Source organism: Xiphias gladius, chromosome 19 (assembly GCF_016859285.1).
Source record: "Xiphias gladius isolate SHS-SW01 ecotype Sanya breed wild chromosome 19, ASM1685928v1, whole genome shotgun sequence".
NCBI lineage: Eukaryota > Metazoa > Chordata > Actinopteri > Istiophoriformes > Xiphiidae > Xiphias > Xiphias gladius.
This window is the reverse complement of record NC_053418.1, coordinates 9690016-9716441: the sequence shown is the minus strand read 5'-3', so window position 1 is coordinate 9716441 and position 26426 is coordinate 9690016. Positions and strand designations below refer to the sequence as shown.

Genomic DNA, 26426 nt, shown 5'->3' with positions numbered 1-26426 from the left:
AGGACATACATGAAATTTCATCAAACAAAATCAGTACAACACCTTGTTTTGATTTGATTATATCAGTCTTTTACTTTAAACTATCCTATCTGATACTGTCCCCTCAGAAAAATGCCTTCTAGAAGGCAAACTATAATTCCTTATTATCAGGCCGTCCCAACAAATCTTTAAATACTCTCCAGCTGATCCAGAATGTTGCAGCGCGAGTACTGACAGGAACTAGGAAAAGAGATCACATTTCTACTGTGTTAGCCTCTCTGCATTGGCTCCCTGTAAAATCTAGAATAGAATTTAAAATCCTCCTCCTCACCTACAAAGCCCTTAATGCTCAGACACCATCATATCTGAAAGAGCTCATAGTACCCTATGACCCCACTAGAACACTGCGCTCTCAGAACGCAGGCTTGCTTGTGGTTCCTAGAGTCTCCAATATTAGAATGGGAGGCAGATCCTTCAGTTATCACGCTCCTCTACTGTGGAACCATGTTCCAGTTTTGGTCCAGGAGCTAGACATCTTCTCCACATTTAAGAGCAGGCTTAAAACCTTCCCTTTTGATAAAGCTTTCAGTTAGGGCTGGCTCAGACTTGGCTTGAACCATCCCCTAGTTATGCTGCTATGGGCCTAGACTACCGGGGGACTTCCCTTGATGCAGCAAGCTCCTCTCTCCTCCTCTTCCTCTCCATCTGTACGCATTCGAATGGCACCAATGCTCGTTACTAACTTGACTTATTCTCTCTCCCGTAGTTTTGTGCTTTCTCGTTTCTCTCCCCTCTCTTTCTGTCGCTTTCTTTAGGTATTTCTGCCCCTGCTGCTAGAGAGTCTGGGTCTGTGACTGCAAACCACCTACTGCCCCGATGATCCTGCTCAACACCCACTTCTTCAACTATTGTGATTATCAACAATTATTATTTATTTAGTTTTATTAGTAGCATTATTCACCCTATTATTATAATTATTAGTATGATTATTAGTCTCATTATTGTTACACATCTTTATGTTACATATCTACTGTGCTATGCCCCCCCGCCCCTTTCTCTCTCAACCCAGCCGGTCGAGGCAGGCGGCCATCCACCATGAGCCGGGTTGTATTCAAGGTTTCTACCTGTTAAAAGGGAATTTTTCCTTGCTGCTGTCGCCAAGTGCTTGCACATGGAGGAATGTTGGGTCTCTGTAAATATAACTATAAAGATCACGGGCTAGACCTGCTCTACATGAAAAGTGCCCTGAGATAACCTCTGTTATGATTTGGCGCTCTATAAATAAAATTGAATTGAAAATAAATAAATTGAAAAAAAAGTTAGTACGCCACAACCAATTTGTAGAACCATATCTTTACTTGGCAAGCTGACAGACAAATCTCTCGTCTCGTAGAAGGTATTTCAGTAACTAATGTCATGATTCAGTAACTAAGCTCCACCAAAGCACCGTGTCTACGCTCTCAGATCACAAGTTGGCAGACAGGGTGAGGTTACTGTCAAGTACATCTCCAGAGATTTGCTGTCTGGCGAGCAGTGCTGTGAGCTGATGAAGGCTCACCCTGCCTGATGAAGGTCTGGCTGGTGTCCAGCAGGATGTCACAGCCCTCCACTATCATCCTCTCTATGGCCAGGTTCTTCCGTATGTTCTCCGTGTCACTCACCTCATCGTGCATTACTCTGGCCACACACAAACACACCAGTTAGTTCAGTATTCAATGTCAAGCTCTATCAGGAAAGTTGATAATTCTGACAAAAGATACACACCTGGACAGTTCCTCTAATTTGGACTTGGCGAATTCAAGACTCTTGCGCTCCACATGCTCATGAGGTGTGTGTGCCAATAACTCATGCAAGGTGATGATGTAGCGGGGAATCTTACAGGAGGGAAGAGCAATGTAAAAAAAAAAAAAGGCTATTAAAATATATGAACAATTTATAATAGACAGTTTATAAAAGATGGTGGCAATAAATCGAGACAAGAATTGATATAAAAAAGTTGGATTGCATTTGTGTGAAAACCAATGTGTGCTGGTGCCCAAGTTCTACCTGGAACATGGGGTATGTTAGGAAGGTCTCAAGCATCCTTCCCTCACAGGCAGCATTGGACTCGTACTGTTTCAGCAGCTTGTCAAAGTCTCTGTTCTGCTTACAGTTGGCCAAAACCTGCAGGCTATACTGATGGTTTCTCACAAACTCCTGATAGATGTTCAGCATAGGCAGCAGGATGTCAAATAGGTCAGCTAGAAACAAAAGCACACACACATGTACAGTACTGTTCAAATGTTGTAGGCACTTAAGATGTTTATTTCTTATCCATCAGGGAGGCGTCTGATTGTCTGAACCAAATTCATTCTGCAGCATGACAGCGAGCACAAACATACAGCCAGAGTCATAAAAACTATCTTCAGAGACAAGAAGAACAAGGAGTCACTAAACAACACGGAGTCAGTCTGGGATTACACAAAGAGACAGAAGACACTGAGACAGCCTAAATGCACAGAAGCACTGCAGCACATTCTCCAAGATGCTTGGAAAAACCTACATGCCAAGCTGGCACATTATCTGTTGGTGTTTTTTTTCTACTATAGATTTCTTGTGATTGTTAATTTGTGATCCGTTTACTATTAACCAGCTACCAGCTGTAGTGGAACACAGGCCAGTCCACATGTGACGTGATGACTTCGGCTCTCTGTATGTTCTATTGCATGTTCACTAGATTAGTTACTGTTTTGTACTTACTGATAGAACTTAATGTAGATCATTCACTGTTGATACTTTGCTTCCTCATGGCAGGAGGAACAATTTGATTAATTTGACAGGTAGTTTATACTGTTATGAAGTTTTGTTGTTACTATAGCCATTGCTCATTTTTACAATGATTTTGTTATTGTTTATATTTATTATTGATTATTATTATTTGTTAATGGTATCTCATCTTTTAGATCGCTGCATAGCTGTGCATCTAAACTCATAGTCGGGGCAGGAGAATAACGGTCAAAATAAAGGAAATACAGTTTTATTCCCTTGTATAAATTCATTCAAGCCAGCCCCAAAATGTTTTTTGACAAGCTACAAGGGAGGAGGTATTGGAAGGGATGTGGCCAAGGTAATGTTGGAGGGAAATGAGGAAAGATATTTCAAAACTTATGTAAGCTTTCTGGGTGTGTACTGTAGCCGTGAAACTGACTCCTAATAAACAAATTCAGAGAACACTGCTTCAGTAATTCTGTGAGCGACTGCATCATAATGGAGTCATATCAATGAATGAAGTAAAGCTAATTTGACCAATTTATGTTACATTGTGGCTATCTCGTTCTTTTCTTTCTATTTCTTCATTCACCGCAGAGAACCAAATTACGGGATCATCAGGAATTTTAAGGGCCATGCCCACAAAAGAATCAAAGAATCAAAGTCAAAGGCAAGAAAAGGAAAATGCATCCATTATATTGGTCAAAAATTGATGCATATATCCATTTATGTATGTTAAAAGCATATTGTGTTGGAAGCTAAATATTATCATAACGATACTAAAAAGAAAACAAACAATCAGCACTGAAAATACTGCTGAAATTGACATGATGTAAAACATACTGTTGGTCAAACGCTACATTCAGCATCCACCTGAAGCAGGGAGTCAGATAAGGGTGGCATGTTTAATCAGTGGACCATTTTCTTTTTGAATTTGTCATCAGTAATTTGCAGCCACATCTTTCAGCAGTCTGTCTCCTAGGTGATGCTTATCTGTCGAGGGCGCTTCTGTTTTAGGAGGTGAAATCGTGGGATGCCTTCTGGTCTGAGTGGTCATTGTCTGTCAAGACAATGAATGGGCATGTTGCAGACTGAGATAGGGAAATCAGGGCATGTGTCCGTGTGTGTGTGTGTGTGTGTGTGTGTGTGTGTGTGTGTGTGTGTGTGTGTGTGTGTGTGTGTGCGTGTGTCTGTTTGTTTGTGTGTGTATGTATGGATGTGGCAGAAAGATGTCAAGGCTGGCGTTTGAATGAGATAAAACTGGATGTGGGGGACCACTGGAAACCTGACCTTGATGTCACTGAGTGGCAGCAGAGCATAAAGTGTGTTTTGTGTACTGTGTGAGGTTAACAGCTTACCCAGCACCAGAGTTGGCCAGTTGGCTATCCTCGCCTTTAAGCCTTGATGGAAAATCTCATGTAGGAACATGATGGTCTCACTGAAATCAGTGTGAACAAAATATGAAAACAAAATGACAAAAGAGTTTCTATTGTTTTTTAAATCCTCAGTGTGCATCCCTGCTTGTGCCTCCAGCATAATTAACACTTCAGTGATTCAGCTCAAAGCAAAGATGGACAGAACATGTTGGACGAACACATTCACACAGACATACACACCTGTTGAGGAAAATGCTGCTGACATCGTCATGACTAATGGGGGGTTTCTTGGAGCTGGCAGCCATCCTCAGAGGCCTGAGGAAGCAGTTGACCAGGATGTAGAGCTGGTGGACATACCTGTCACACGCACACACACACACGGACAAACAGAAAAACACTTACGTTTGTATCACCTGGATTATGAAAATGTCTCTGTTTTGCCTTGCACAGTCATGTATAGCAGGCTCCTGGCAATGTTGTAGAAATTCAGATTTTTCTGCTAAACACTTACATGAGCAATTATGTTCCATTAAGGCAATTTTAATATTTAATAGTTGGGATCTAGTTTTTTTAATATTGTAATATACCTTAACTTTTATCTTACAATTAGATGATAAAATTTCCTTTCTATTTGTTATAGCAGAGAGTAATGGATAATTAAGGTCTTACCCTGTTTGCCCATTGTGGCCTGAAAACTCAAATTCTCCTGTATTAACAATATAAAGGTATTTAGTCAAATATATTATTATGTTTGACTTGTCAGTACATTCCAGCGCTAGGTCATATTTAGTCATCACAGCTTAACTTGGTCCAGACAAAGACTGGCAAGAAAGTCAGGTGGTTGGGTTTATCTGACTTAGAGCATGTGGTTTTGTATAAAAATCTCAGTGTAATTTTATATCAACTATCAATATATACAGTACATTGTGATATAGTACGTTTTCTGAAAATTCAATTGGGAAACCATTTATAGATGAAACACAGGATTGGAATGTCTGTTATCACTGCTCCAGTGATATAAAAGACCTGACAAATCGAGGCACTTCATCACAATGATGCAAAAAATCCTGCAAATCCAATACGGTCATAGTGCGGTCCTGTTCAATGATTTGCAGAGCTGACTGGAATGGTCTCATAAAACTAGAGATATTAAAATGATATCTACTATAGAGTTGACAAATCTCTGTCTTCTCACAGTATTTATCATCATATCGCCCAGCCCTATTGTACAGCACTTATAGTAAAACACATCGTGGATAGCATCCTCCCCTTGGTCCACACAGTAATTCAGATAATATCATGCGCTGCAAAGCTTGACAACAGTGACAACTTTTCCACAGTGGGTGCAACTGTACCACTCTAGGCATAATGTATTTACATACTCTGTCTCTGCCTCCACCATGTTGAACACAATCTGGTTCCTCTTCCTCATGCTCTCAGCATGAGGAGAGCAGATGTAATCCTGAACGATGATCTTCCACTTCCTCCGACAGAGCCAGCCCCGCATGAAACCCTGCACCTGAGTAGACACAAACAAGCGAGCTTAGACAAGGATGCGTGGAGCACACGTGGCCTAGCAGCATGCCAGCAAAGAAAAAATGCAAGAAATCACAGGTGATGAATTAGAGATGGCGGTTTAGGCAGTTTACAGCAACCAAAAATGCATGAAACTTAGATGTTACCTTATCTGAACATGTAGAACTGATTTAGTTACCTTTTTGATCTTTTTGATATCCGGGTCTTCATTTTCATGGTTGATATGGTAAGGCCGCATTCGCTCCTTGGTTTTGTTCAGAGCTACAATCTTTTAAGAGAATTTCAGTCACAAACAATATGAGCAATAATGTGGGCGACTCAGTGTGTGCAAAAAAAGAGAAATTAAATTACATGAAAATCAGATTAAATAGAGACAATGGTCTACTGAAGTATAGCAGAAAGTGATAAGGTTTCATTAATGAGGATATTATATTCCTAATGAGACCAACAGTCATTTGTTTGAGTAATGTATCGGTGATAGGTATTCAGCGTGTGCTCAGTGAACTGTTGGTTTGTTTTTCGCCAGATAGACATCAGACTTCCTCATCTTTGACAATCCGCTGCTTTCATTCAGAAACAGAGAATGACAGAGCAGGGGGAGGGCTGCTATCAGCCGGTGACAGTACGCAAATTAAGGCTTATATGTGTCTGATCATCTGTAGCGCTTTGTAGGGCACAGCAGGTACTGAAGACAAAATATAATCTGCTGCTGCTGAATACGTTCTACTTCTGGTAGAAACCAATCTATGGTAACCATAAAATGAAGGCATTTTAGAGACTTAATCTGTCCAATTATGTCAGCTCTTGTTACATTTTTTTACAGACAGGAAATACACTGTTCAGTCCGCAGAGTCAGATTAGCCTTTGGATGTGTGAGGTTTCACCTTCCACAGAGTTAGTGTCATTTTCCAGGTTTGAAAACTGAGGCACACATGAGAAACATTACAAAGGGAATAAGCCAGGCTCAAAATGTTATTAAGCTGTGGAAAAAATCTCATTTCACATTGTAAACTTGATAATAGATAGCACCATTTCTGTTTAAATAACAGTGATGAATCTCAAACATAGCTGGTAAAAGAGTTTTCTTGGCAGAGAGAAACTCAGCGGAGGTTAAGTTCGGCTGTTGTACTATATTACTTTAACCTATTTAGTTTTACTTTCAAGCCCTCTTGGCAACATCAGTTTATCAAATGATGAAGAAAAGCATGAAAGATGAAACCAAAGCCGTTTTCAGCCACACACTTTCATTTTCATTTTCCTATTCTCTAGCGCTATCATGCAAATGGCAGCAGAGAGGAACTAGTCTGCCAAGTGTTGATAGTTACTGTGGCTAGTTGGTTTAATTATTCATAAACACGGAGCAACACACACATAAACAAACAAACAACAGTATGTTTTAATGAGAAGGATCACTAGTTGCACACTGGCTCTCAAAGTCCAATCCTTTTTTCATGAGCAGCCCCATTTCACAGGCAGATGTTTCCTAATATAAAATGTCTTTCGTTAGCATTTTCATTATAAACCAGGCTCAGTGTATCCTGCCAGTGAGATATAAGCACAGTGGGTAGTGGTAAGAACTATCTGCTACACTCGTTGCTCCGAGGGAGAATCACAATTAAAAGCAGCGTAACAGGCTAATCCATTCAACATAGTGTTATTTTTTCCCAAAGACAGAAAAAGTGTATACAAGCAAAATGTGTATAAAAGTAATTATTGTCATAGATGAGCAGAGACAGAATTAGAAATGACAGTGGTGGTGTGATTTATGGAGATGTTAGCAGCTGGCCCGATGAGTAAATGGCATCCCCTGGGGCAGACTGCTGCGCAGACCAGAATTCAATTTCAATCAGACACCTGTAAAGTGAGAATAACTCTGCCTTGCCTTCTGGCCTTCTGGCCACTACGTGGCACATAAGAGAATATGCGCGTAGGAACCACTTCTCATCAGATGCAAAAGTAGTAAAACCTTCTTTTTGTTAGGTCGGCTGAAATTGCAAAAAGTGGGAAATTTGTCTACAGGCCAGCATACATGTCACATATATGGAGAAGAGTTTCGAATATTTTTTTAAAATAATTTTTTTAAGACAATTTTTCCAATATCGTTATATATCATGATATGGCAAATGAATGCAAAATTAGAAAAATAATAACCAAAAAGTGTTTTCTGCAATAACTGTGTCCCACTGTTATGCACTACGTGAGACATGTCAAACATGTCAGTAAGTCATTTTGCTAGTTTTCATCTACAGTTTGCTTGGAATTATTAATTTGGACACGACAACTTTGTGAAATGATAACATGATACAATCATATCATCACAATAATTTCCAGCGAAAGACAATAAATAATTACACTGAATCGTCATTCAGCCCTAATCTACGTGATGTACTGACATATCCATATTTCAACATTTGACAGTGATGTCTGGATCGAAAAGCGCTGTAAACTCACTTATTGTTTAGCTGAGAAAAGATTAGAGCTATTGATCTAATTAACATAAACCAATAATTACCTGCTGTCACGTGTGTTTGTGTGTGTGTGTGTGTGTGTGTGTGTGTGTGAGAGAGAGAATCGGAAGTACTTCATATTAACAGTGTTGTGTTTTGTGTGTGAACGTGCACTGCTGATTTATTGTGCTGTGAACAGAACAGAAACATGCTGCGTTCGATAAGCGTAATGGCTTGGCAGCTGTTTGTAAGGAGGCTGCTGGACTGTCTTTATTGAGCGGTGGGCTTCTCCTCCTATGCTCAGAGGTGACTGAGCACCGTTAACGCCCACTCCTCCACTGACATAAACACAGGGAGTGATTGAGCGAGCGAGCGAGTTCCAATGCCTGACAAAAACCATAAAAAATTAAGAAGAAACAGGTTTAGGGGAAATGAGGTCTTCATTTTTAGGATTCTCAGCACTGCAATCACCTTCGGCAAAGACCATGATCTATTTGTTGTGTCAGTCATAACCAAATATTGTTATACTTCTTAAAGACAGTGAAATAAAAATATAAATTTTCCAAGTTATAATCCTGTGTCCCTGTGTTCAGTTATGTCAAATATATATCAAACAAATCATTTTTGAGGATTTTCCATAGCAAAATCCCTCTCTTTTCTCTTCCTGTAAAACTTTATTATATTTTTGATGACTCATCTTAAACTAAATAAATTAATCTAATTAAATATAAATTGGGGTTAGGAGCTAACCCCCCCCCATCATATAGTACCAGAAGCTAGCAGAGAGTGATACCAGAGGAGCTATGTGATGGATGTCAGTTGGCAAAAACTTGTTTACATTTCTAAAAGAGCCTGATTATGCTTTAATTTATTAATTTCTCCCTCTTAATCCACCTATAACTTTAAAATATTAAGATCCTGCGTGATTTGGAAATGCTTGCGGTTGGAAACCTCATGAAAATGAGGTTTGATATAATGAAAACCTTGAGGATTGTACCTCTAAGGTCTATGTGTGTGTGTGTGTGTGTGTGTGTGTGTGTGTGTGTGTGTGTATACATGTATACTGTACCTCTGCTTTGAGCCTCTCGATTTCGGTGTCCTGATCCTCTAGCTGGGTGCGCAGCTGATTGGCAGCCACCTTCTCAGTCTCAACTATCTGTATAAGGTGGATGTATTTCTGCATCAGCACCTCTCGCTCGATGATGATGTCAGAATAACTGAAAATAAAAGAGAGGTCCAGAAATATACACAGAGATATGCAAAGAAGCACACAACCTCAGCATGAACAGCTAAATAAGACAGTAATAAGACACTAGACTGCATTATCTCATCTTGCTGCTGTAACCCACTGTGCATTATGGCAGAGAGTAAGGGAAAAACAAAAACACACTTATGACAGTGAAATTAATGCTGCTGAGTGAATCAGATGTATGCTTATCCACCCTGTGGGAAGTCTTAAAGGACCATACTGAGGGTTTGGTATGATTTATCCTTTTATCAATAAATGCGTCTACTATATATTCCTGCTGACCATACTTTCTTCTAGGGGGTGCCATAATTTCCTTTTAAGACTGCAACTGGAGGTGGGCTCACACCTGGCAGTCTTGTTGCTGGCCAGCAGTGGTTTGATTCCATTCACCTTAATGCCACATATCTTGAGCCATGTCACATAATGTAGCTTTAGTCAGGTCAGAAATTCTGAATAATCACTGACCAATTAGCGTGAATCTGAGGGAAACATGAAAGTTCAGGTGACACCAGGAGCAACTAATGAACCTGAGACTGTAAAGCACCATCTCTAAAGTACAAACCATACCCACTTGCTTCGAAACTATTAAATGTACATTATCTTTTTCAGACGTTTCAGAGCACTGAGTTTGATTATCTTCCAGGTTGAATTTTCCCACAGTGGAGCCTGTGAATGAAGTGCTTCCCAACAGCTGATACTCAAAACTCAAGATGTCATAGTCTCTGTGAATGAACCAACAAACAACAAGGAAGCTTTCCAGATGCAGATTTTTTTTTTAAATCTTGCTTTACTATGTATGTAAAGCAAGTTTCAATGAATTCAGCACTGAAAATGAAGTGAAAGTTAAAAAAAAAACAAGTGCAAGAAGTTAGGGTTATGCTTTGGAAAACAACCAGCTTTCATTTTTAATGGCCTATAACATGCAACACTACCATTTACATTCATTTTAATGCTGTTTAATGTTATTGTTCTGTCACATTAAATCAAACTGCTGTCATGCAATCTAATTTGATACGGTATTTCCCTTCCATGCAAAGGAAGAAGGCACGTTTTTTTTTTTTAGCTAACTAAACAAACACTGCTACTATTATGCTCATAGGAGATACGCATTATGTAATACTATGTGTATACCTGGCCTGCTGGATGGCCTCCACCCATTCATCACACTCACTCTCCTCCTCTGTCCGCAGCTCCAGAGGTTTCTGTCCATCATGCCCAAACACGATGAGGAAGTAGTGCTGGAGAGAGAAAAAGATTAAGAGAGAAAAGCTGTTTATATTTGTGACCCTGATGAGTTTCCCTGAGTATCTGCTTTTAAAATACTTCCCCGGTCTCACATGCAGACACATGCCAATACATGCGAGCACAGAGACAGACTTCTACAGTAGAGCGCGCACACACACAAACACACACACACACACACACACACACACACACACACACACACACACACACACACACACACACACACACACACACACACACACACACACACACACACACACAAGACATTATATGAAGTGATAGAGGCTTGTATTCAAATGGTCATGTCCTGGGGCACTGGGTTACCAGAAGTGCTGCTATTCTTAGTAAGGGAAAACAGAGAAGAGTGAGCGCTACATGGACTCTCCCTCCTCCTCCTCCCTTCTCTTCATCCAACCACCTCTCTCCTCCTCCCTCTCTCTTTGCACTTCACCTATCATCCCACTCCACCTCCTCTGCCCAGCTCAACCGCCATCCTCACTTCTCTTGTTGTCAAAACCTACTCCTCCTCCTCTTCCTCCTCCATCTTCACATCCCTTCATACTTTCATCTCTTTGTGTCTCTCTCAGTAAGGATTCAGTGAACCAAGCAGAGTCCAGGGTAGAGATGTTTTCCCTGCAGGAGGATGGATGGGCTTCAGCCCCTGCAGTGGGGGTGGGCTGGGGACAGAGTCACCAAGGTTATTAGAGCACACACACACACACACACACACACATACACACAGACACTCCTCCGTCTCTATCTATCTCTTTTTTGTATCTGTCATTTCAATTCACTGGCTGGCTGGATTTTATTATATCAGCGATAATCTGTGCTCTTACAGTGTTTGACAGGGAGAAAGAGAAACAGGGAAGGATAGAGAGGGGGAAGAAAGACTTGTTACGTAATATTTCTTAACCCAGTACATATTTCCAAATTGTTTCACTACCTAACAAGATAACATTTCCATGGCAACCCAACATCTGACGCTTCTGCCGTGTTTTGCGCATCCATTTTCTGCTTTTCAGCACTATCTCTGTTCATTTAATGCTTTTATTGATCCATCCTGCAATTTTAGGCATGAGGAGGAGGGAAATATTACATTATGTGTAAGGATGGCAATTTAGCTGCCTTTTATAGCTTTATTTAAGTGAATACATCCAAAGTTTTCACATCATGTTGGTATTGATGCTTTGATCACACAGACGTCCCTGTCATTATCATCACATATACAGAGATGATAGTGATAGTGATCATAACAATTCCTATTTTATTCTCAGTGATGTAATCTGATCTTTTACTTAAGTGAAAGGAGCAATATCACAATGTAAGGACACTGTGTTACAAGTAAGAGTATTGGGTTTACAGTGTTACTTAAGTAAAACTATAGGAGCATTATGAGCGAAATGTACTTAAATATCAAAAGTAAAAATACTCATTATGAAGGCAGAACGGACCCTGCTGGTGTAATATTATTATGTATTATAATATTTGATTATTATTACTTGCTTTTAAGGACAGCCCCGTGATAGATTGGTGACCTGTCCGGGGTGTGCTATTCAGTTTCCGTCAGACCTGAAGGATACACACAATACAATTTGGTGAGAAAACTGCATATTGGCATAACTACTGTTTGAAAGCTCCACAGGGCGCCGCTAAGTACAGTTCTTCTAAGTAAATGTGCTTAGATTGTAACAGAAGTTACAATCCACCACCATTTATAATGAATACAGCATCACCATACTGGTATTATTTTTGTTCATAGCATTTCCCTTGCCAAGATACTTTATATTATGTAAAAGTTTGTACTCAGTTCTTTGTTGTGAAGTCTTCCCAGTTTTGCTCTCTGCTTAACATGTGCTAAAGTAGTCAGTTTCTAAGTTTAAATAATTCAAATCTGGTATGTATTTTATCCCACTTTTATGTTTATATTCTAATATTCTTTTTTTACCCCTACTGTATACTATTATTTGCTGCAGCAGTTACCCAGCTGCCCACAGGCAGTCATTAAAGTTTAATGGTAGCCTACCTCATCCTATACAGAAGATTTTTGCAATATGCTGGAGCTAATAGCATTAATGTAATACACTGAATTACACTGTAACACTATACTGTGCCCTCATTCGTCGAAGAGGAACACAGTAAGAGGTCTAAGTCTCTCCGAGCTGTAAACACGCAGCTTCCCAACTCTAGAGTACCGTTCACGAGAACCAGCTCACTCTCCCTTCAAATCAACTCAAATGTAGCCCCGATCCCTCAGGGCCTTCACTGTACTGTAAGAAATTTCATTTAGACAAATAAAGACAGAGAGGAAAAGTAAAAGAGACAAAGAGACAGAGATTCTTTTCTACTCTTTCACTCTTTATGTCACTAACGACCAATTTACCACTCACGTGAAACATTTTTTTCTGAGAAACAGCTATTACAGAAAATGAAACTGTCCCCAGAGCAGGACACAGACGCAATCAAGGGCAGCAAATTTTGGGTCAGTCATTTAAAACTGCCTGCTGTGAGAATAGATCTGACAAAAACTGACTACTTCTCACTGTCCAACAGAGGCTGAAGATTAGATTAGATTAGATTCAACTTTATTGTCATTGTGCAGAGTACAGGTACAAAGCCAATGAAATGGAGTTAGCATCTAACCAGAAGTGCCAGTAAGATTGTATGTACCGTATGGACAAAATAAGTATAGGTCGTTGTATTTACAATATAAATAACAGTAATATGAACAGCGTGAGATGTTCAGCTTGTGCAAGAATGAGCAGGGCAAATATAAAAGTACTGAGACAGTGCAGTGATGAGTGAAATAATGCTTAGCGCTGTGATGTGGACCACAGCAGTCACAGTCACAGCCGCAGCAAAGAAAGCTTTTCCTGAGTCTTCTGGTGCGGGAGTGGAGACTCCGGTAATGCCTGCTGGATGGGAGGAGAGTGACGAGACCATGGTTAGGGTGGGATGCTTTGCGGATAATGCTTTGCGCATTTATGGTGAATGTTCTCAAGGTGGGCAATTGGGAGCCGGTGATCTGTTGGGCAGTTTTTACCACCCAATGGTGTCTTTACAGTCTGATGCGCAGCAATTGCTATACCACATTGAAATGTATCTAGTGAGTGTGCTCTCAATGCAACAGCGGTAAAAGTCTACCAGTATCCTGGGACACAGGTGAGCTTTCTTAGGACTCTGCAGGTAGTAAAGGCGCTGTTGCGCCTTTTTGTTCAGGTTGGAGGAGTTCACAGACCCGGTGACATTGTCGAAGATGTGGACTCCAAAGAATTTGAAGTTTGATGTACATGGGATGAAGATTAATGTGTGTGTCCACAATGATCTCCTTGGTCTTCTGGGTCTTAAAGGCCAGGTTGTTGTTGGGACACCACGCGGCCAGATGCTGCACCTCATCCCTATCTTGTCGTTGCCTATTATTGGTATTATTATTATATTTAGTCGTATTATTATTATTATTAGCCCTATTATTATAATTATTAGTTTTATTATTAGTCTTATTATTATTATACATCTTTATTTGGAACCTGCATTGTGCTATGTTCCCCCTTTTCTCTCTCTCTTTCAAACCCTCACTCTTTCTCTCACAACCCAACCAGTCGAGGCAGACAGCTGCCCATCATGAGCCGGGTTCTGTTCAAGGTTTTACCTGGTTGGGTCTTTTTTCTGCCACTGTCACCACGTGCTTGCTCAGGGGGGAATGTTGGGATTTGCAGTGCTCTTCAGTCGTCTGTTTTGATATGTGTTTAGCATGGGAGATTACCCTCCTCAAGTTGGCCCCAGCCTTCTCTGTGTGAGGGTCTAAGCCCTTAGTTTGTCCAGCATGTTTGCCAGAGACTGTACATTGGTGAGTAAGATGCTAGGTAGAACTGGCCAATGTGGATTAAGCCTTATCTAAACATACAGACCTCATCGTTGTTTACGGGCTCGACGCAGGCGCCAGACACATCTGGTTCGGGGTGAGTTGTCCACGGTGTCCTTTCTAACTCTGGTTGTAGTTCATCAAAGTTGAATGGATAGGCCAAAACTATGTTGGTGCACCAAGAGTTAATCTCCAACTGTGTCTGTTTGCTGTACGTGAAGCTCGCTTAGCTGAATTGGGCAAACCCGCCGGAAACAAACAGATACATTAATACTATTTTGTGAAATCTGGTAAAACACTGAGCCTCGCAATGTGCATGCACCGCCATCTTGTCTACGGTAAACATTAGGAAATCTACCACAAACAAACACACCCTCAGTCTCACGGCAGCGTTGTGATGAAATGCTTTTTTCTTTATTAGAGATTAAAGAGTCAAGGATGTTGCTGGACTACGTGGTAATGGATTCATTAGGCAAACGATGGCTGGGGGATCCAGAAATACTCATCTATTCTAAATATTTAAAAGTAGAGATGACAGAATCACTGTTGGGATCCAATGATGTTTAGGGACTGGAATAGCCACTAATGATGCAACACTGCCGTCTGCTTTGGTATCTGCACTGACGAGAGGCCAAATTGTGCTGTACAGATGGACCTTGTTTTTTGTTCTCGACTCTCACTCTCAGCCTTTCAAAGCGACTGGCATGTTACTGCTTTAATATTGCATACTTCAATGGATAGAAAGAGGCATGAATACGCAAAGTGTTAAAGGATTGATCTCAACTGGGGCTAAATGTGTATACACTTATGGTACTGAAAGAGTGGTTGAATAACAAAAAAGAAACAGTTTTTTAATTTGCATTTATTTCTGAAGAAATTCTAGATTCTGTACTTCAGAATTCAGGGGTGCCAATAATTTCCACCATGACTGTCCTTTGTCATTTGTGTATGCAGTTAACATCTGACCAATTTCAGAGTAAAAACAGGTTTTTGTCTCATATTATTACTTAGATCTATATGTGCTGATTACAACGTGGAAAGAAAGATAATTGACAGGCCGTTTTAAAACAATGGGCTTCACTGGAAGCTGATGTATAATGTGTCTCCACCTTTGCAGGCTCTGCACAGTGATCCAGAGTCCCACAGGGCGATAATTACCATTACAGAGAAATACAACAGAGAGTAGGCAAGATTCATGTGTATGTATGTGAGACTTCAGAGGATAGAGGAATTGATATAATCCATAAACTGGATTTCCTGTGAGTGGGTGGATGTGGGAGTACACAGTATGCGCCATGTGGGTTTTCCTCAAAAGAACAGAACAAAACAGAAAGTGAGATACTACAAAAGAACCACATGTTGTGATCGTGAGTGATTATCAAAAGAGAGATAATCTCAAACCTCCTGTTGTCGGCAGTTCTCATGGGAGAACACGGTGCCTAAAACATATCAGCAAGAGAGTACGGGCCTTCATATTCACAATAAATATCACTTATTTAGTTTGAAAAGATCATACACTGGGTATGAAGATATTCTACAGAAAAAAAGCCACAACATATAAGAGAAAATTGGATTACTTTGAAATCAAAAACCCAATAAAAGTAATTAGAGGAACATAAAATTCAAATACTGTGGGGTGATATGTTGCAGACAGAACCACTTGGCTTTTCGCAACAGACTGAAATTTCATTGATAACGTGTATAGCTTATTCAGAATTTCCATGTAAAGCCATGAAATACATCATTGCCCATTATAAGGGTTAAGTCAGTTACTAAACAAAGTCATTTGTGTGAGAAAGATTTGGAAAGATAAAGAGGAGAGTGGGGTGTGGGTTCCCTTTTTCCACCCACCAGTCTTCTAGATCAGACTCACAATCTGCGTCTCTCCTCTTCATATTCCTCTCATTTCTCAGCTCCTGTCATGATCCCACAGGGGCAATAATCTTTTTCTGCCGAGTGTAGCTTCATAAATACTCCAAGGAAGGGACCAAAAACACAAACTGCTATTGTCATGAAAACCTTGTGCATTCAATTATATAGATTTTATCTCATTTACTGTACAGCAGGCTGCATGGATGTATGTGTGACAACACCAAAATCGTGAATTAATTTTTAATAATTGGCCAGGTGTCATCTGATATTTTCCACAATAAATAATGTAGTAGAGAGAATAAACATCATCTACCTTAAAGGAATAGTTTGAAATTTATGAAAATATGTTTACTAATTTTCTTGTCAAGACTTACATAAGTTTGATATACATATTTGTCTGTTGAATAGAGGGCTACAGCCACCAGGCAGTCATCTTAGCTTAGCATAAACACTGGAAAGAGGGCTAAACAGCTGAATCATTATATCTCATTTGTTCAATCAATACAAAAGCCAAAGTGTAAAAAGGCACTAAAGTTTTATGATGCCTACCTGGAGTCTCCTCTGGTCGCAAGGCAACCTTACTGTTATTATGAGACTCAAGGAAGTCACTGCTCCCAGCCAAGAAATAGTCCCAAACATAAAGTAACCCCCTGTAAAACCGCAAATAGTCATACTCTTTATAAAATACTGGTTGAAGTTTTTGGCACCCCTGAAGTACAGAAGTTATAACATCTCCAGAAATAAATGCAAATTAACCAATTTTGTATAATCAGAATATTTAGTAAAATGCCCAAAGTTACTGAACAACAACAACAACAAAATGCTTTCCTATTGTGAAATAAAAAATACAGACATAAAATGTACACTTGACACAATTATTGGCACCCTTTTGATGAATTTAAATGAGGTCCTCATTCAAAATAAAAAAACAAATAAGACTCACCTGTGCTTAATTTTCAGTGTTAACATAACATGAATTAACCAATGAATAATGGCTTTACTGCATAAAAAGGGGCTGATTATTTCCAGTGTCTTTTCACAATGGCAAAGACAAGAGCTGTCAGAGGGCATCAGAAATGCTATTATCAAAAAACATAACAATTCCAAAGGCTACAAGGCAAGCGCCAAAGATCCTGAAACCCATTTTAACAGCTTGTAAAAATATCAAGAGGTTTCAGTCATAAAAATGTTAAGAAGCTTCCGGGACGTGGCGCTAAGAAGAAACTCTGTTAGAGAACTCTACAAAGGTTGATGCGGATAGTGGAAAAAACACCATGCAAGACATTTGAAGAGCTTCAGGCTGACCTGGAGAAATCTGGAGTGGTGGTTTCAGGCTGTACCATATAACGCACAAGGCACAAAAAGGCAAGACTAATGTTTGCAAAAACTTTCATAGATAAGCCACAGTCTTTCTGGGATAATGTTCTATGGACAGATGAAACCAAATTATTGCTCTCTGTGAATGCACTGCATCAGATTGTTCCTAGGCGACGAAATGAGGCCCATCAGGGTAAGAACAGCCTACCTACAGTAAAACATGGTGGAGGTTCTATCGTGCTGTGCGGCTGCTTTGCTGCCTCTGGTCCTGGAGGCATTGAATATATAAAAGGAAGGATGATATCAGATGATTACCAAGGCACTTTAGAGCTAAGTGTGTTACCCAGTGTCAGAAAACTAGGCTTGAGGCGAAAGTCATGGGTCCTCCAGCAGGACAATGACTCAAAGCACATATCTAGCAGCAAAAAAAGGAAAAGACCTTCAGAGAGAGCTGAAATCTGCCACCGCAAAAAGGACTCCTGCAAATTTAAGAGCCAACAAGACCTTGAACGCATAGCAATGGAAGAGTGGCAGAAACTACCAGCAAACTGGTGCAAGAAGCTTCTAGATGGCTACAGGAAACATTTAGAGGCTGCCATTTTTGCCAAAGGTTCTTCAACCATGCTTAATTAAGGGTGCCTATAATTGTATCTGGGCTACATGTTGTGTTTGTATTATTTCACTCTTATGCTGCTGTATGTTTGTATTAAGTTTTGTTTTTTTATTTTCTTTTGTTCAGTAACCTTGGACATTTTATTAAAATTTAAATTTTATTAAAAATTAAATGTAGCATCTTTGACAGGTTAATTGTCTCACTTGAGATTAAATGGCCTTCTTTGTATATTTCTAACCCTAAAAGATCTATTTTGTAATTTCAGAAATCCAAAAAGCTTTACTTCTCTTTAGAATAAATCCAACCAATTTTTTTATTTCCGGCAGACTTGTCATTGGGAAGAGATTCGCAACATTAATCTGACAGCAGCAATGGCACCGGCAATACTTTATGTAACCACTGAATTCAACTAATGATGTATCAGCTAATGTGACAATCACTGAATCAACATCTCGCATCCTGCTGCTTTCTCATTGCCCTCCATGCTGTTCACTTCCTCCAGAGAAGTTCTTACAAAGTAGGGGTTTCTCTGTCGCACATACACACATGCACAAAACTTTCCCACATACGCACAATTCACACACATATACACACTGTACAGTATATACTGTAAGTATACTGATAACTGTTGCGCCTCCCTCAGAACACTCTCATCAGTGATTACCTGCCTGTTTATCTGGAGATTAAACAAATGGCTCCCCTCCTCAACTGTTTACTTTCAATGCTGGCCTCCTACTCTACATGTACACACATATAATATAAAGCCAACATAAAGCTTCTTCTCCCATCTAACACAGTTGCTCCATCACTCCATCGCCAGGAGGATTTGTTGAGAAACATCTTGCCACCTTTTTCAATAGATCCTGGATTGGAGAGTTTGTTTTACAACCCCCACAGTGCAACGGCAGACGTGTCTAAACACACCATAACTCTATTTTAATATATTCTTGAGAATTGCCAGTGTGTCTGGCCTGATCCTGCAAAAAAGCAGCACTCATAAGTGCTGCACAGACAACAACAAATACACATGAGAATACTCGACAATCCTATTACCTAACGCTACAGTTTATTTTATACTGTCCTGGTGGGATGTGTGTGTGAGCGTGTGTGTGTCCTTTACCCTGTGCCACCACTCTGCATCGGCAACTGTAGCTGGTGACAGGAGGAGTATGTATAAGAGATGGGAGCAGCTCCAGCAATACCAATAACACCACTGAAGAGTACAGAGGCTCAGCACTCCCAGAGCTTTTAGGGCGTCCCAACAAAAAACAGCCCAGCAAGTTCAGGAGATGTGATGATATGAATCTTATACCTGCTGGGATGTTTTCTTTTATGTATTATTCTCACCTCGGCCCCGCCTAACCTGAGGCAGTGTGGTGACTGACATGTTTTAGCCATTCCAAATTCAGCTTTCCTGACAGGCCTCATTATGGTGCAACATTGTCATATTATGTTGCTATTTTGCAGAAAGGGAGTCAGCAAATTTGCAGCAGAAATCATTTGAATCCTTTTCATGGCTAGGTCCGTAATAGCCACAACTTTTGACTAATGGGTGTCCCGGTCAGTCAATAAGCTGTCCAATAAAAACCACCACCAAATTTGATCACTTCTACTTTTTCAGGTAAACTGAAAGCAAGGAAAGTTTTTTTGTAGAGCACCTTTTAACAACATAATATTTAAATGCTCCTTTATGGTTTGAGAAAATTTGACCAATTATAAGGTAATAAAACCCTCTTAAAATTCATTTAATTAACACAAAATGCATTGTTGTGAAGCTCAAATGTGTATTAATTGTTCCCCTGGGAGCAGCACCACCAGTTATCAACACAACACTGAAACATCACCTTATAATTGAAACTGCTGATATGGCTGATATGGCTGATACGGCTGATATGGCGATAAAGTTAGCAAAGCTGCTTTTTTACATACCAAGTAGACATTCGTGATGTTAGTATTCATTAGGAGTCACGTTTGTGATTACTTTTAGTCCAGTATTCATATTAGCTGATAAATTCTCCATCATGTTCACCAGATACAGGACGTTTAGAACATTTTGCTGAAAAGAGCTGCCTGCTGTATACAACACTAAAGAGAGCAGTGGGAGTGAACCAAAACAGCCATATTGTGAGCTATAAAACCAAGACAATTAGCTGAAAGATAATAAAAGCTCGATAGAGTTGTGGGAACTGTAGAGTCTGATGATAAATTTCTGTGGGTTATTTGCTACAAACAAGCCCAGATTACACATAACTATCTGATCCATTGTTCATATGAAATAATTGATTAGAAAAACATTAAAGGAATAGTTTAATATTAGAGAGAATACACTTATTTGAAGGTTAATTGAGAGTGTTAAGTACTGAGCTACAGCCGGGAGGTGGATAGCGTTAGTTAGCATAAAGAAGAAGGGGGGAACAGCTACGCTGGCTCTCTACAAATTGCAAAAACTTTCACAACAGCCCCTTTAAGGCTCAATAGTTTATCCTTCTGCCCAGCAATTCTGTGTGGCTGGTTGTCTCATAACCTCATGGTGACAACAAGACTCCGAGAAGTCACTGCACCAGACTGTTGCTCACAATGAGATAGTTACAGCAAGTAACTTGCCCTTATTTTTGAACTTTGGACAGGCTAGCTTTTCCGCTTGCTTCCAGGCTTTATGCCGTCTCCTGGCCTTAGCTCCACACTTGACACACAGACATGAGAGAGGTATCAATCTTTTCATCTCACTCTCTGAAAGAAAGCATACAAGCGTATCTCCCAAAATGTTGAGCTACTCCTTTAAAATAAACTTTTTTTTTTTAGTTCATGAACATTTGAAAATTTGGAGACAAAATTTTTTGGATAGGAGAGGGAGTATATGCTAATTAGATACCCGAACACTGTTGTTGTATCAGGAGGGTTTTCTTAAAAGTAAAGTCCACCCTCGTTTTCATCCATACTTTGATTAGTGCAGTATTTTAAACACAAGAGACAGATTTGAAGACAAATGCCAGCTTTAAATTCTTATCTGACACTAATGAGGTCCATAATGGCTCTAACTCTTGGCAGAAAACCTAAGAGGAAAATGAAAAGCAGCCTGCAGATCAGGCTCTGTGAATACGGGAAGAATTGGTTCCTTGATGCAGACGATTAGTGTGAGCAACAGCAAAAACGCATGGATCTGAGAGGGGCGTTTAGAGCTAGAGGAGTGTTCTAATGACAACTAAGTACACACACACGTGCAAATACACATTCATATACATACGTGCATCAGGAAGCCAGCGCTGACACTTCGACCCTAAAGTGTCATCCCACCTTTTCTTGCGTGAACTCTAATGAGGAAGTTGGCTGCTGAAAAGAACCCTATGTGCCTATAGCTCAACAAAAGCACACTTTATTAAAGCCAGTGCAGTCAGATCAGACAGGACTGAATTAACATGATATCTCTCCCACACTTGACGTTTCTAATGAAAGTTACCCTTTCGCTGTACTACAGCCGTGTGCATCACGCATGGATGAAGGCGAGGCCAATGATTCGATCCCCTTAACAGCCAATTTTGTCCATCCCTTTCAAGGCATCCTTGATGATGATGCACGGTCTTACGTTCTGGAAACAGATAGTACGGTTCCTCTTCAATAAATAAGTAAGGTTGGTTTTGATTATTTTACACATGAAGTGCCTTCCTACACAAATCCAAAGCTTGACAGTGAATCAGCTGACGTATACACAACAATCTGAATGCACTTAGTTTTGGAAAGCAGCACTGAACCTACTAAAGTGGCGTACTGATTATTTATTTTTTTATTTACATTTTCTTTTCAACCAAGGAAAATTGGACAAAGACACTGTCACAAAAACAAACAAGTGCATGTCTCCCTTGTTTAAGAGAGACATGCTTAAACAGGTGATAAGTGCAAAATGAAGTGGAAAAAAAAGCATATTTGCGGTATGTTTGCTGTATATGCAGCATCAGCTGCGAACACGTGAACAGCAGGTACTTTACTCTCATTTTGTTTTCTGAAAAACTGCTTTTTTTATTTTCAAAAATAAGCTGTTGATGTTGTGTTTTGTTCATTTATTTTTGGAGACACTGTGTTTTGCACCTCATGGCCACCGTACTAAGCCTGTTACTCAGACTGAACTTTCGTTTCATAACCAGTAAATGATGTAATTAATGTCTATTTACTATTTAATTGTTGCTGTGCACTCCAAGCCTGGCTGTTGTCAGCATTTTGTATTTAATACCCATTCTGGGAAACTGAGGGAAAACCACTGTATGACCCTGCTCTTTACCAGAGGGGCCAACTGATAAATTAGCTGATTATAAAAACTAATAAAACTTTTTCCTAAACCTGAGGGGAGTCTGAGCAAAAAGGGGGAAAAAAATGCATAGCTTTCTCCTTTTAGCACTTTAATTTTTGTCAATCAATTTAAAACTGACTCTCTAGCTGCACTGACTTCATTCATGCTTTGTCTCTATATTTGTTTGGATCCTGGCTCTGGCACAATTAGATGATGTTCCCAACCTATACACCTAAAATGTTCTACAAAGGCTTTGATTGGCTTGTTTTTTTTTTTCCTACAGCAGTGTGTATGAGTGGCAATCTGGAAACGGACTACACTGTATGTAATGGCCTTTTCCACCAGCTCATGGCCTCTCATGAACTCTGTCTGGGATCAATAACCAACTCAACACCCGATGAAGGGGGGAGGTATAGTTTGCCAATTTATGCACAGCTAAATCTGCTGGCCTTTACACACACACACACACACACACACGCACGCACACATGCGTTCACATCAGCAATGCGTAACCACAGTCGCTGTGGAAACCATTCAGACCGGTGCGAATACACTCCAAATTATTTGAAGGGTTTGTGTCTATCTGAGAGCACAACAGAGTGAGGGAGAGAAAGCGAGCAGGAACGCAGAAGCTGTGTGGTATTTGTGTGGCTGCATTGTGGTTCACTGTGGGGGTGTGATACTGCAGGTTGCTGGCATACCCACTCGACTGCACAGAGAAACAGTGAAGAGCGAGACCGACTGATGGAAAGACGGAAGACCTTTCTCTCACTTTATCCTATGACACAAAACCGTGGATCAGACTGAACTCTGAAATTCTACTTGATCGAGACTTGATCATCTAAAATACAGGAGCACACAAGCAAACACACACCTTATAGGCACGAACAAATTTCACCGTTATGCGGTTTATTCATCCTGTGTGCATGGCTATGTGGCGGTTACATGGCAGCACACGAGGTTTCAGCTGAGGACAGATTGAAAATAACCCTAATTAAACATCACAGCTGTAGTGCGAGAGTGAGACAGATGGGGATAGAGAGTGAGACAGTCAGCGTGAGTGTGCAAAGAGAGAGCATAAAATAAGATAATTGCCAATCTTGGTAACATCAGAAGAGACAGGTTTTATGCTTACATCAATACCACCATTAGCGGTTGGAGCCACATGTAATTTTGCCCTCAAAAAGAGACCTGTCCTCCTTTCATCATCATTAATAAAAACTCCATTACGGATATAAAGACATACTCTTCCTTCTTTACCTATGACTTGATTAAAACCCCAAGCTACCATCTCTTGGCTTTCCTAAGGCCTCTCCTGCATTTGCATACATCTGGAATTGAACTGTCTTTACGCACACTGTACATTTAAAGAGACAGACGTCTACTGTACAAGTAAGTGGGAGTCTGTGGACTGATGGGTGGCTATTTTTGACCTCTATTCAGCTCTCGTATGATTAATTGTGCATCCACTCACTGTCTCCTTAACACTGCCCAAACAGTAAAAAGTCAATACTCTCCAGTGTATTCCTCCCCCTACATTTTAACGGGCACGATGCCCGTGCACACACATGCACACAGTTCCCAAGGCCAGCTGAAAACTGGGATCAGAAACAGAAATCACTGTTTTCTCTGTGATCACTTTCATGAAGTAGATGTACGGTTTTGTTTGCAGTTCATTTTTTTTCTCGGCGAAACGCATGTGCCAATGGTAATTCAAATGTTTACTAGCATCAACGTCTACCTTACAGTCGGGGCAAAAATGCTGAGGCAACTTCCAGGAGCAGAGTCACTAAAAGATTTGCCCAAAAATATTTCCCTGCATATCGCAGCTTTTTAAGTCATGAAGGCCAAACATTTGTCAGCCCTGCAGGATTCAGGAGCGGGTCTATTATTAGAAAAAACAGAGTTGCACAAATATAAATGCCTTAATCCCACAGACCTTTATTTTATATTGTGGTTCAGATCCATTTTCTGAAGACACTAAATATGCCCCGCCGCACTTATGTTTAACTAAATGAAGCACAAGACATCTATAATATTTGCATCTGACATAATGTTACAGCCATAAAAACGTGGCATCTTGGGGAATGAATCGTTCATTAAATGTAAAAATGATATGGATTTACTGCTGGATCGAGAAAATGTCAAATTTCCATGTGATACATAAGGAAAATTTGTTCTCTTCCTTCACAGCATTCATGGGGTTAAATACAAGAACCTGTTGCTGCATTGTGCCTCCCAATGTCAGACTTACAATGAATTTGACTTTGAGCTACAAAGAAATTTCAACCTTGTTTGACTAATCCGTATAAGGTGGTGTACAGGTTAGTTTAGTTACTCTACTCCGTTCATTATGAAAATGTGACAGACTACTGGGCTCACACTCCACAGATCACAAATCAGGTATTTTCTGTGGTTACAAAAATTCCATGACATCAAAGAGAGAGGAACCGTTCCAACTGCTGAGAGAGAAAGAGAGAGAAATAGATATGCCTGTGACTGTTGAAAGGCGAGGACCCGATTATGGTTTTTATTATGTTTGTTTTCTTGGGGGGCTTTTTTGGAAGCATGCTCTAACTGCTCACTCCTACCAGCCTGCTGCCATTTGCGCATTCGAATCCCTGGGGGACGGTCACCTGCTATGGGAGGATGCACTTGGAGCTCTTGAATCCGACAGGGCTCTTCGAAAACTGTGGGGAGCAGAGGCGCGGAGTTGCTGCAGCCACTTCAGTCTAATGCTGCATGTGCCGCTTCTTCTTTTCAGTGGCCAACATGGGCGCCAGTTCGAGCGTGAGGAATCTATTTGATTTTGCAGTTGTTTTTTTTTAATCATTATATTTTTCCTAAAGTATGTAATTAGAAACTAGAGGTTACGTGAAAACCACAACAGATTAGCTTCCAGAAAATTTTACTCGCTCTGGTGTGCATGTCCGTTACCATATAATAACTGACGGCATTTGTTCCTTCTATTGATGTCAGGGGGCTCAGAGCAGATTTTGAGCGGTTAGATGTGGGCACTTGTCCATTGACAGCAGGGTTCAGTGCACTGGCGCCACTCGCTCTCTTTAAATCTCTCACCTGTTTCTCCAGCGCTTCCTTCACCGTGGTGGACATCTTGGGCGCCGGCGCGCGCTCGCAGGTGCATCCCTCCAACAGGTAAATCCCGGCAGGTCGCGCGCTCTGCTCGTTCTCGAAGTAGAACAGTATATTCTGATAAAGGGCGAAGAACTTCTCGTGCCATCGGCTGTTCTCCGCCGTCTTCTTGCTCAGGTAGCCGCGTTTGGTCCCCTCTTTACGCGCGACTGCCGACAGAAACAGCGCGTGCCCTTCGTTGTAGCGGACGCTCTTCTGCATTTTTGTCGCACGGTTCGGACGGGAGAAGAAAGTGGTACAGTCGGAGTCTTCACCGCGAGCCCATGTCCGCCGGGGGTTGCGCGTAAACTTTCCCCCCGAGAGACGCGCGGCTCAGCGGCGCCGTGGCGCACGGAAAAGTTGCCTCACTGAGGGAAGCGCTTCTGCAGAGGAACTCATAGTAGAGATGTCCGAGTCCCACATGCATTAGAACGAATGCAGGCTGCTGGCCAAAGAAAACCAACAAAAAAAACAGCACGCTTCTATAAATGAACTACAACTCAGGAGCGGGAGAAAGCGAGAGGCGTGTCGTTCACAGAGGGGAGAACCCTCAAGTGGACAGACAGTGACCGAATCGCAGACCCGATAAGCTGTAATCGGTAGGACAGTGGTTAACTCTCTCTCTCTCTCTCTCGCACACAAACACTCACACCCACTAGGTCTCTCTGTCTTTCTCTCTCTCCGGTGATGGGTGCTGATCTTGGAGTTGGCGGAATTAAAGGCGGAGCGTGAGTTGGGTGTGTGTGTGTGTGTGTGTGTGAGTGTGTG

The 26426-nt window shown here is 40.7% G+C and overlaps 1 protein-coding gene across 2 annotated transcripts in view; it reads right to left on the bottom strand.

The window, feature by feature from the left end:
• Window positions 1-25916, bottom strand: part of rasgrf2b (Ras protein-specific guanine nucleotide-releasing factor 2b) — a 44058-nt gene extending 18142 nt beyond the window's left edge. For both annotated transcript variants that reach the window (XR_005709477.1, XM_040154292.1), the window contains exons 1-10: window positions 25605-25916; window positions 10467-10573; window positions 9156-9303; window positions 5818-5907; window positions 5486-5622; window positions 4344-4460; window positions 4086-4165; window positions 2026-2219; window positions 1744-1853; window positions 1538-1656 (exon numbers count right to left, since the gene is read on the bottom strand). Coding sequence is in view for 1 of the 2 variants with exons in the window: in XM_040154292.1 (XP_040010226.1) it covers window positions 1538-1656; window positions 1744-1853; window positions 2026-2219; window positions 4086-4165; window positions 4344-4460; window positions 5486-5622; window positions 5818-5907; window positions 9156-9303; window positions 10467-10573; window positions 25605-25880 (1378 nt within the window). In the remaining variant the exon portion in view is untranslated. The remainder of the gene's footprint in view (window positions 1-1537; window positions 1657-1743; window positions 1854-2025; window positions 2220-4085; window positions 4166-4343; window positions 4461-5485; window positions 5623-5817; window positions 5908-9155; window positions 9304-10466; window positions 10574-25604) is intronic.
• Window positions 25917-26426: the final 510 nt, after the last annotated feature.